We start from the raw sequence: 12,002 nt of genomic DNA, 5'->3' as shown, positions 1-12,002 counted from the left end.
TGTAAATTATCATATGGGTCATGGTGATAGTAGTAGTATAAGCGCATAGATAAAAACAAATGGGGTAGAAAAAGGGCGTTCCCTGTTTATTATGGTTTTAAAAACTATGTCTAGAGCGTCATTATTCATTCATTCGTCCATTTAAGTGTGTGTTACACAGTAAATGGATTCGTGTCCTTGTGGGTGGATGACGAGCAGACATGTAATAAGCAGAGCCAGACAGAGCTGTTCAGAGCGCTCCGGGGCTCCGCCGGCCAGCCAATGGTGACACGTTGTTCTTCCCCGTGACGTCATCGCCCACCACTCCTCTCGCTAAAGAAGGAAACAAACATCCATCCAGCAGCAGAAGAAGGGGGACGGGAGACGGAGAGAGGAAGGAGGAAAAGGCAGGAGGCCCAGGAAGGGACGTTTAGACCCGTCTAAATCCGCCTGACTGAGAGGACGACGACGCAGAAACGCTGCTAGAAGAAAAAGAAAAAAAAAAAAAAAACACCAAATAACTTCAACCTTTTCCTGAAAAAGACATCGTTTTTTTTTCTTCCCACGTCATCTCGCGAGAAAAACCCATCGATTTTTCAGCAGGTGATCATCTTGGATTATTATTTTCTTCTTGTTCTTTTTAAACGGATTTTCGATGATAGAAAACAGAAAACTGTTTGATCTGAGGTTTGATTTGTTAAAAGATACCCGCTTTTGATCAGATGACGGCTTTAATGGTGACCTTTAATGATGGATTAAAAGGTCACACGGCGCGTGCTTGGTGGCGATCAACCGTTCTTTTGTCTTTGCCACCTCCACCATGTCCTCCTCCACCTGACTTCAAATATCACAGGTCCTCGAACGTGACTCTGTTAAAAAAAAAAAAACAAGGGAGGGAGCTTGGTGCTGCTTACAGTCCCTGTTTTTTCAGCTTGTCCTGAGCTGGGGGGATGGGGGGATCCAAAAGCCTGTTAATTCCTGTCTACAAATAGAAAATTTATAAGCCGAATAGACAAGTAGAGCGAGAGAGAGGTTGCTCTGAAATGAACCCCACAGCTTCAGCTTCTTTACATCAGTAAAACTGGAGCTTTAGCTTGTAGTTGGAGCTGTTTGCTGAATCTGGGTTTCGGTCGACGTTTGGGCTCTAAAATAAAAGTCCAAGCGTTTGATTAGGATTATATAATCTGAATTTCTAACGTTGTTTTTCTTAGGGGCATTTTGGGGTTTCGTTTTAGGTCGAATTGTTGAGACAAATGCGACAAACAGGGCGATTTAAAAACAGGAAGCAAACAGGCTGCAGACAAAGGAGGAAAGAAGAAACAAAGGGAGGACAGTTCAATCCGGCTTTATGCCTGTTTAAATATAGGCTAAACGTTGGTTCGTTTTCCTCCAACTTCATGTGTTTATTTCTTTTCATTTTTATTTGTTTTGATAGAGAATAATGACCAGTTTCTGTCCTGTCTTTCACTGTGACTCAGGACTTTGTAACCTAACAGGAAGGCCTGAAATATGAGCTCCCCCTTTGTTTGCTAAAGTTAACCCCATACATGTTGGTTTAAATTGCTAGTATGTGGAAAACATGGCTGAGTCGTGCTGGTTGGTTATGAATGCGTGTGTTTTAACAGTTTTGTTCAAGGAAACTGTGGTGAGTGGCTGTCTGTGCTGGAAACTCCCTGACTTGCCCTGTCAGATGGGTTTTCTAATGCATAATGCGCCTTATTAAGGTCACAGTCCTTTTGGAATGAAAGCCATTGCAGTCAAATGCCAGATAAATAAGCAACACAGGTAACTATTTCAATATTTTATGCTGCTTTTTTTTTAAACGATTATAAAACTGAAGATTTATCACATCCTTTGGACAAGGGGAGCTGAAAGGGCTTCCTATAAATATAGAATTTAAATGTAGTCTTTTTTTGTATTGCTTTGATGAAAGCAATACTCAAAAAAATTAATTAATGTTCTTTTTTTTTTTCTTAATTGTCACATCTTTTGGCTTTCTTGTGATCTCTGAGGTCCAACTTTCCTATTCCAATGATCAACAAACTACAAGACAGAGAGATCCTTTGATACACTAAGATTAACCAGATAATTTTTAATTGAACTATAGATAAAAAGGAATATGATCTATAGTTTGAAAGCAAGTACAAATTAAAGTGATCTGAGTATATCTGCTTTGAAAATGTAACTGCCAACATAATCCACTGTAAATTGAAACAGTCTCTTACATAACACTCCAAGATGCACACTTTTTAATGTATTTTCTTTTATTTAGTAAACCCATCTGAATGTATAAGGGGTAATAATTTAGAGATTGACAAAAACTCAAGTATTTTTAAAAATTGAATTGATGATTTCATACATTGCAACTATTATACCAAGATGTGAGCTTAGCTATACCTTTTAAAAGTTATAAAGGAAAAAAGATTGGAGTTTAAAAGAAGTTTTATAGAACTATAGTTGTTTGAAAACATTTTTTATGTCCGTTTGGTAATGCAGTTATTATTAATGTATTGAACCATCGATTCTGCACTTTCATTTATATGGGAAACCTTTGGTCTCCTGCAAGTCTCTAACTCATTCGCTGTGTCTGGTATTTTTTTCAAGGGTCAGCAGTTGAACACGTGACACCAGTGGCAGTGATCTTTGTAAGCTTTTCCAAGAAGAGCTTTGTTGGCAGAGAAGTGCTAGCTTGTCGGTGTAAAGGGGCAGAGAAGGGTGGGTGGAGGGGTTTAGCCAAAGATTTTGTGACTTGCAGATAAGAAGGTCCCAAATGTTCTGATACAAGACTTCCTGAATCGCCTGCAGGCCTCTCCTTTAACATTCGTCTCTTGTTTGTCTGCGGCCAGAATATAAACAAGCTTTCGGACCAATCAGAGCAGCTGTTGTGTCACAGCAGAGTCAAAGGTTGTTTGTAAGGGAAATAGGAGGCTGTTGATGTGATCAGATGACATGCAAAACAGTGGGTCAATAAAGACGAGCAGACCTGGGTCTGGTTGTCTCTGTTCGTCAGAGGAGTTTTTGAAGTGTTGTGTAGAAGTCAGCGTCTCCCATTACACAACTTCCTGTGGGGTCGATGTTGCATCAAAGGCAGGCAATGACGTCACAGCACTACATGTCCTGCCAAATTGCTTAAGAACACACAGAAGCTTGTTTTTGTATGTGTGTGTGAGATACGGCACAGGACGTTTTCCCCCCTGAACACCTTCCTCTTAAACTGCCGACCTAGTTTGTTACTCATAACCCTCGGTTGTTGTCCCTGATGAGAAATGTTTGTCGTTATGTGGAGAGGGTTGTGAGTCAGAGCTTTGCTTTGTGTTTTAGTAAAGGAAGTACAGTAATTGGCCCGATAAGGTCATGGTATCAAAACCTACTCTAACAGGAATGACGGTTCGTCAGAAAAGGTTTTGAAGAGACGTTAACTAAATGAGAGCACAGGGTAGAAAGGGCTGTGAACAGAGCTATGTTGAGGGGAAAAAGTGAACACAACAGAGGGCGCGTTGTTTGTTATCTAAACTTCCTGCGGAGAAATGCTCCATATTGTATTCAGGCTAAAACAGACAGACGTGTCCTCTGGAAACCACAGAGATAACTTATTTTAAATTGTATTTTTTCCAAGTAAAGGTGCTTCTCTTTTGGCGCCTTTTCACTACAATAAACATTTGCCCTCTTTTTTCTTTTTTTTTTTTTTTGCTAGCAATGGCTCAAGAGACGAACCAGAGCCCGGTCCCCATGCTTTGTGCCACAGGCTGTGGTTTCTACGGCAACCCACGAACCAATGGCATGTGCTCTGTTTGCTACAAGGAACACCTGACGCGACAGCAGAGCAGCGACCGCATGAGCCCAATGGGTAAGGCCACTTGCAAACCTTGTAGTAAAATAAAATATAACTATTTAAATAGAATGATTCATATTAAAATAAAAATCCAGTGATTGTATGCATGCCTAACAAACACCGCTAAAGCCAGCTGATTTCTGTTTTTATCTTCTACGTCAATCCTCCTTATTTTATTCGGTCTTAGTGGAAATTTTCATTTCTAATTTCGTTTTCTCATTTAGGCTCCACTGCTAGTCCCATCTCAGAGGCGTCAGCCATCCAGAGACTAGAAGCCAGTCTAGCTAAGGTTGACGCCTCCCCTGCCTCCTCACCAGACATGTCTAGGTCAGCAATGGCTGCAGATGGCTCTGCGCGATCAATAAACCCTCTTATTGCAATAATTATGAACGTCTTCCAGACTGACAGGTCTCTTTTTCAATTTTAAACCAGCAGGACTGTTCAAGGATCTCTTCCTGTAACCCAACAGATGACAGAGATGAGCATCTCCAGGGAGGATAAGTCCGAACTCCTAGAGCCTGGTAAGACCCCACCCCCCCGCCCAAGAAAACACGCTTGTATCATAAACATGTATGTACAGTTGATAGAAACGTCAAGGCACACATTGCCTGAAAGCCTGGTTTTATTTTGATTTTTCAAAGCTTAAACTCAACAGCTGTTTTTTACTTGGAGCTTCTAAGAAGGAGATGGTATCTAAAAATAAGCCTGTTTAAAAATATCCTTTAACTAGAGGAGATACTCAGATTGGATCCTGCCTGCATGAGCCATGCTCAGTGTAGAGTGCTTTTATCTGACAGCAGCAAAAAGGCCAACCTAAAATTGAGAAGCATAGAGGGTAGAAGCAGATTTTCACAGTGTAACCCGGACTATAATTCTGCTTTTTGCACAATATTTGCACAAATGTTTGAACACAACTATTTAACATGATCTGATTTAATTGATATAGGGGAAAAAGTCTTAATTTAATAGTAGCTTTCAAGAGTAACCTTAGAGCTATAGTAACGGTTCCCCTACCTGCGGTAGATGTATGAACAAATTGCCATTAGTGAAAACAATCTCAGAGCAGTGAGACGTTTTACGTTGGCAGCCTGAGGAAATATAATTTAAATCTGGCAACAGTTCGGTGGAGAAAATGGCATAAAGATCTCTTCTAAAATCGTCCACTGTTGACATCCAGCAATATATGAAAGCTTTCATTTAAAGCTTTTCCCAATGCAAGATCAATTCTAAATGGTTCATCTCGCAGTAGCTAGAGGGCTCCTTCTTATAAACGTATTGCATTGTTGTAGCGTATGTTTTGTAAAAAGACTGAAAATAACAAGTACTTATTTACAATAGATGATTTGGGACGTATCTATACAATGGTTTGCTGCGTTTAGTACATTTCACCCGCATGATGCACCTTTTTTTATTTTTCTTTTATGTATAGTTGTAAGCCAGCCTGCTGCTTCTAGTCCTTCTCCTGTAGCTGCTTCCAGCAATGAGGAAGGCAAAGGTGAATCGGCCAAACCCAAGAAGAACCGGTGCTTCATGTGCCGCAAAAGGGTTGGCCTTACAGGTAAGCATTCGTCTTGGTATTCTAAGATTGCAGCTTTTAAGTCAGTTTTTTTTTTTTTTTTTTTTCTTGTTTAATGTTGTGGTTTAAACTTTGCCCTTTTGTGCCTTCAGGGTTTGATTGTCGCTGCGGTAACCTGTTCTGCGGCATCCATCGATACTCTGACAAGCACAACTGTCCCTATGATTACAAGGCCGAGGCTGCCGCCAAGATCCGTAAAGAAAATCCCGTGGTTGTGGCTGACAAGATCCAGAGAATATAGGTTAAAAAACAAACAAAAAAACGAAAACAGTGTTGGAAATGAGGAAAAAACAACGTTGAGAAAGACTGGAGGATGAATGAGAAACTTTGACATGAGCGTGAATGGTTAAATCGAAAGGACTTGATTTGCAAAATGATGAAAAAAGAAAAAAAATCGAAAGACCCTGCCTGAGGGAGATGCATGAATGATCATTTTTTTTTCTTTACATTTTTGATTAATTCATTAGATTGTTTTAATCCTTTTTTTTTTCTGTGGTGTGAATTTGCCGCTATTTTTTTTTTTTATATGTGTTTTAATAAGAGCAGATTAGGCACGATGTTCAGGATATGCTGTGCTCCTCTCACCAGTTCCAGGTTGCATTTTTGTGCCAAACAGCTATTTTTACTAAACCCTTGAATCATCTGCACGCCTTGTCCTTCAATCCTAAGAAAACTTCAGCGTCACCTTTCTCAAACCGGAGGATTATGTTTGTTTTTTACCTTCTCTCCTAGCTTTACCTACCTCAGAGCTGCTTTGTTGTCTTCCCTGTATCTCATCATCACATTGACCCTCCAGCCCGCCTGGGTTGACTTTTATAGCTTGGTTGCTTTTCCATTACACCCACAGAAAATACTTTTTTTTTTTTTTCACCAAATCTGAACAACGAACGTGACGTTATAAGGACGAGTCCCGTCTCTGTGATGGATGGCCTGGTGCAGAGTGGCGAGCGCTAACGAGTGGCCGGACACTGCCAGCCGTTCCTGATGAGCTGCAATGTTTTTAAGGGGAATAAATGAGTGAAATAAATGCACGAACTGCTCTTCATCTGCGTTAGTGTTTCAGAAGTATCACTCGCCTTAGGGTTTTTGGGGCGTTTTTTTTAAATTAGCAGAGACAATTATCTGTTTTTTTGGGGGGGGGGTTGTTTCTACATACTGCCGTTGGCGCATGGATTCGGTGCATTTGTGGATTTTATCTTTTTGGGGTTTTTATGCGCTAACAGAACAGTCATGTGAGCACAGTGTGTGTGTGTGTGTTAGTATGTGGGGGTGCCCCCCGTCCACCCCACCCTTTCCCCACTGTCCTTTTTTAGCTGTGGATCTACCCGGTTAATCAGCACATGTTTACAGAAGTACAGGAGCATGCCAGAGCTAGATTTATAAAAAAAAAAAAAAACATAGAAACTGAGATTAGATGTAACTTCTCATCTGTCAAGCGATTTATACATCTATAGAGCGCCTGTGTGCATTTGTGTGTGTGTGCATGTGCACATCCCAGTGCAAAAACCAACAAAGAAGTGCGTTTTCATGACTGCCTGACACATGTATGTTTGTGACTTTATTTCCCCCCCCCCCGTGAGGATGTTTTTCATTGAAATAACCGCCTGAGTTTCTTTTTTTTTTTTTTTTTGACTTAGTTATATGCAAATTTGTACAAAAAAGTGGAAAAAAAAAACAACAAACTGTGTTGATATTTATGTATTGCATATAATCTTGCTATCTAGCATTACAACAGAATAGTATCATGTAAATAAAACTGTACAGAGAGACATAACCAAGCCTCACTCTCTTTGTTTTTGTTCATACAGTCGACAATTTCACTTTACCACACTACAGTAAATGCTGATGAATGACTAAAGTCAGGATGCATAAAAATATCCCAGTTTATTCTAGTGATTCTATTTAAAATATGTAGTAAAGCAAACACAGTCTGCTATATTTGTGCATTCTTTCAATGTTCTATTCATTGTTTTGTGATTTCCAATGAGGGTGAGAATTCAAATTGAATTTTCTATTTGATTGAATTACTGAAATTCCATCCATTTTGTAACACGCTTATCCCAAGTCCCCAGCTGTCTACGGGCGAGAGGCAGGGAACACCCTGGACAGGTCGCCAGTCCATCACAGGGCAACACAGAGAGAAACAACCATTCACACACACACTCGCAACTAAGGGGAATTTAGAGAAGCCGATTAACCTAACAGTCATATTTTTTTGACTGTGGGAGGAAGCCAGAGCACCCGGAAAGAACCCATGCATGCTCAGGGAGAACATGCAAACTCCATGCAGAAAGACCCCGGCCCAGGTATTTTACCTGGGACCTTCTTGCTGCAAGGCGGCAGTGCTACCCACTGATCAGACCTGTCATAATTCCAGGAGCCATTAAATCAGACATAAGAGGAACAGTGTAAAGGAGCCCCAGCTCTCACCTTTTAATATGCCACCCTGGCCAACCTTTCAGAGGCCGGTTCAAACCCCGTCTGGGTCAGACAGGAAATATTAATCCCTGCAACCTGAAATAATCTGATCCCGTTCCGCTTTATCCAGGCTTAGTGCTGCACATGCACAGGCTCTCACTGTATGTGTTTATGTGTTTATTTTCCTCTGGCACTCCTATTGGGGGGGATCCAGGACAGTGTGTGTTTGCAGATGACGTCATGAGAACAGCTGCTCAGACAGCTGAGCTGTACTCATGTGGTGTTCCTGTGACAGAGCACTACAAAGATCATGTTGTCCACATTCTGAGGAACAATAGCTGATTTCCATTAGTGTGGGAATTAATCAAATTATTCATCTGTTAAGCAGTTTTCTTGTAAAATAATCATTTATACCACATGCCTGTGTTTTAAAGCACATTCTGATCTGTGCCTGTCTGTCCCGGGGTTTACCTTCATATTGGCTCATTAAACAGGATTCTAAAAAAGCACCTCGTTACCACGCATGCCTATTTAAATATATATCATCAGCTTGTAAATCTTAAAACAAATCTGCAAGTATGTTTTTTTTTTAAGAGAAGCAGTCCTGACCACATGCACTGCACCTTCCTCTTTCTGTTATAAAATTGTTTACCACTTGATTTGTCAAACGAAACGCTCTTTTTTCTGCTCATAAACATTTTACCTCAACAATGGAGCAAAACTTTACCATAAAGCCCCCAGAACTGATGGCGAATAAGTCTAATATTTACCTCATGTAGCGATAATTGCTTCCGGAAGAGGTTAAACCGCCCTTGAGCAAGAGGTGAATTGCTGCCATCTAGTGGTGAAAAGTAGGACTGCAGCGGATTTTAAAATTAATAATACTTTGCTGCAAAAGCAAGACAAAAAAGCTTACACATGCATACAGGATAAACTATATGGAAATAATAATAATAAAACAAAAAATGTGTAGAGCAGAAACAAAACAAACAAAAAATAACTTATTATTAAAAAAAACAAAAAAAACATTGTGGTTATTTGCCCTGTAATGGACTGGAGACCTGTTCAGGGTGTACCCCGCCTCTCGCCTGTGAGAGAAAATGGATGGCTGGATTTTGGTTATTTATGACACATTCAGATAAAAACGGAAAATATTCAAAATGATAATAAAAAACAGCATTGTAAAAGTTCATATGCAAAAATTGTGCACCGGCACATAGATAACTGTATCACCATAGCGCTGTACTGTTGATGATTCGTTTTGCATGAATAATGCCATTGAGATAAACCTCTTTTTAACAGATGGCTGCACACACTGATTCTTGTTCTGCTCGAGGTTCCTTCCTGTTAAAAGGGACTTTTTCCTTTCCACTGTCGCTAGAAGCATGCTTGGTGTGAGGTATTGCCTTCAAGTCAATGAGTCGATGCAATCAACTGGTTTTCCTTAGATAGAAAACTTTGAATCAGTTTGACTGTATGATCTGGTTAACTGTAAAGTGCCTTGAGATGACATGTGTTGTGAATTGGCGCTAAATAAATAAACAGCTTTGAATTGAATAAAACACCACCTGTGGGCAGTTTTTTTTTCTAATTTCATATTTAGTTATTTCATTTCTACTCATGGCAAATATTTTAACATCTGCCAGTAATCTAACCACTTTCTTTTTGAGTGTAATAAAGGCAATATTTAGTAAAAAGGAAGTGAAAGAAATGTGTGCAAATCATGAAAAAAATCAGACAAGTAAATTAACTGTAAGAGTAGACCACAATGTACAGCCTGAACTATATTTTATTGACCCCACCATCACAGACAGCAGTACTGAAAGGATTGGAACAAAACTACTTGATGTACAGTTCAAAAGATTTATTTGAACCTGTTGTCCCAAAATGAGCTTGGGTTTCTTACCGAGAAAATTAGAAAGAAGAATTTCTCTTAGAATAATTTTATCTTAACAATTTGTTTTTGACTTTAATGTATTTATCTGTCCAAAGACAGATAAAACGTTCCCCTTCATTTTAAAACCCAAAAAGTCAAACAACATGGTGGTTCGTTAAAAATGTCAAAATCCCCTGTTACAATACAACTTTTTTTCATTTGTTTTGGGGTTTTTTTTAAAGCTCACATAATTTCTCCAAAACAACACCTATTTATTAGCTGAACTTCAGTTGAAAATGGCTCTCCAGACTAAATATTAGCACAAAAAGGACAATTTATCAGAAAAAGTTAACTTTACAGTAAGCACAAGCAATTTAGAAGCAAAGAGTGCAATTCAACAAAAAGTGGGGGTAAAGTGAAATAAATAGAACAGAATTTTATATTATGCGATTGAAAAGAGAGTAGTAGGGATGAGAGCAGGAAGGAGAAACCTTTGGCTGGATTAGATTAGGACATACTGGACGTTACAGCTCATTATTTCTGAAATTAGAATCACAGTACAGTAAACTGCTAATATTGCGAGGGAAATGAGACAACAGAGCATATTATTTTAGTGTGTAAAATATAATGTTGGAGGAATTTAGAAGAAATAATTAAACATTTAATTAAATAAGCATACCAAAAATAATTCAAATAGTAAAAGTATTCTTAATATTTTTTAATAAAGTTGCTTAACATGATATAAAATTGTTTGAGCCATACTCCATATGAGTAGGTAGCACTGCTCTTCATTTATTCACTGGCTTGCTGATTGCCCGAAAAAAAGTGAAGCCACCGTCTGTCATGCTGGTACTCCCCACTCCCACGGAGACGCAGTTAAAATGCCTACATGTGTAGCATTTGGCTGCAAAAACAAGGATTTTGCGAAGCTGTGGGGAGTAGTTTCACAGATAATTTCACTGTCAGTGTGTGCATACATGTACGTGTATGTTTTGTTTTTACTTCAAATGATCAGATTCTTGTTGTAACTAACAATAAAAGGCAAAATATGAACTTGATCTTGCCTGTTACTTTACCAATTTATGTGATTTTGTTAGTGTAGAAAGTGAAGCTCTGTGGAGTTATTCAATTGGTTCAGTAATTTAGCATTACTGTAAATCTGTCAGATTTGTAGGCTAATGCACAGACACAGTATAAACGTATATGGCATCATGCGTGCACAATTTGCAAATAGAAAAATACTATAGCATTAACAGATGTGTACTTGTAATTCAGTTTTTATGTAAAATGTAAAAATTATACGTAAGATGTAATTACCATAACAATGTAATAAATACATGTATATTACCCCTACATAATCAATTTAGCTCTTTTGGCACATCTCTATTGTAATGTTCCATTAACACATAAATTTTATTGTGATGGATTTGTATAATATGTTATATTACATGATTTAGAGACTTCATAATGACTATGCAATGTGATGTGCCTATAACCCATGCCTATTTTTTTATAAGTTAAATTGATCTACTTATGCAATGAAACAGTAAGTGTGTGTCAAAGTGATTAATTAATTTTCTTTATTTTAAAAGTCTTAAGTCCCCCCTGAAAATGAGAACATCATTGTTGTTAGATGCTGTAGCGCACGTATTGTTTACATTGCGACTGGTCTAACAAGGGAGTACTAATGGGCAATCAGCAATCCAGGGAATAAATAGAGACCAGTGGTAGGTAGGGTAATGTACGGAAGAGGATTAGGGCCACTGGAAAAAAAAAAGAAAAAAAAGTTAATTGACTTTTAAAATTTATTTCAGTTTAATGTGGGGAAAAAAGTCAGAATTCTGACTTTTTTCTCATAATTTTAACTTTTTTCTCAGAATTATGACTTTGATCTCAGAATTATGACTTTTTTCCCCATATTAAACTGAAATAAAATTTAAAAATCAATTAACTTCTTTTTTTTTGCCCAGTGACCTTAATCCTCTTCCGTAGTAAAGCAACCATAGCCGTCAATACAATTAAAATTCCGTCGTGACTCGCAAAGCCACCAGGGGGCGATGCAGATTTTCCTTTCCCTTATTTGAATTCAGTTCACCCGGTTGACCCCGGAAGAGGAAGCGAGCGAAAGCCTGTTGTGCGCTCGTGCTAGCAGCGGTGTTGTTACGTAGGAAAAACGCATTATCTAATAGATTAAGGAGAAATATTTTGATACGAAATCTGAATATTGAACCGATGCGCTAGAGTTAGAGTGATAAAGCAGAGTTCAGTCAGCTCTGAATATTTGTAGAGCGAACAGCGACAGCTGAAAGAAAAACACCGCC

General features: G+C 38.7%; 1 protein-coding gene across 2 annotated transcripts; it reads left to right on the top strand.

Moving 5' to 3' along the window:
- Positions 1-332: 332 nt before the first annotated feature.
- LOC107104632 (AN1-type zinc finger protein 5-like) lies at positions 333-7,161 on the top strand. Of its 2 annotated transcripts, none has more exons than XM_015404672.1 (6): positions 333-582; positions 3,674-3,826; positions 4,036-4,138; positions 4,244-4,332; positions 5,241-5,369; positions 5,480-7,161. In XM_015404672.1, the coding sequence occupies exons 2-6, from the start codon at positions 3,676-3,678 to the stop codon at positions 5,626-5,628; spliced, it is 621 nt and encodes a 206-aa protein (XP_015260158.1). In that variant the 5' UTR covers positions 333-582; positions 3,674-3,675; the 3' UTR covers positions 5,629-7,161. The 2 variants fall into 2 exon arrangements, with proteins under 2 accessions (XP_015260158.1, XP_015260159.1); XM_015404673.1 differs by having other exon boundaries at positions 334-582; positions 4,247-4,332.
- The last annotated feature ends 4,841 nt before the right edge of the window (positions 7,162-12,002 follow it).

This window comes from Cyprinodon variegatus, unplaced genomic scaffold, assembly GCF_000732505.1.
Source record: "Cyprinodon variegatus isolate N-32 unplaced genomic scaffold, C_variegatus-1.0 Scaffold1826, whole genome shotgun sequence".
In the NCBI taxonomy this organism is placed as follows: Eukaryota; Metazoa; Chordata; class Actinopteri; order Cyprinodontiformes; family Cyprinodontidae; genus Cyprinodon; species Cyprinodon variegatus.
The sequence above is the reverse complement of the archived record's forward strand: the minus strand, read 5'-3'. Positions and strand labels throughout refer to the sequence as shown.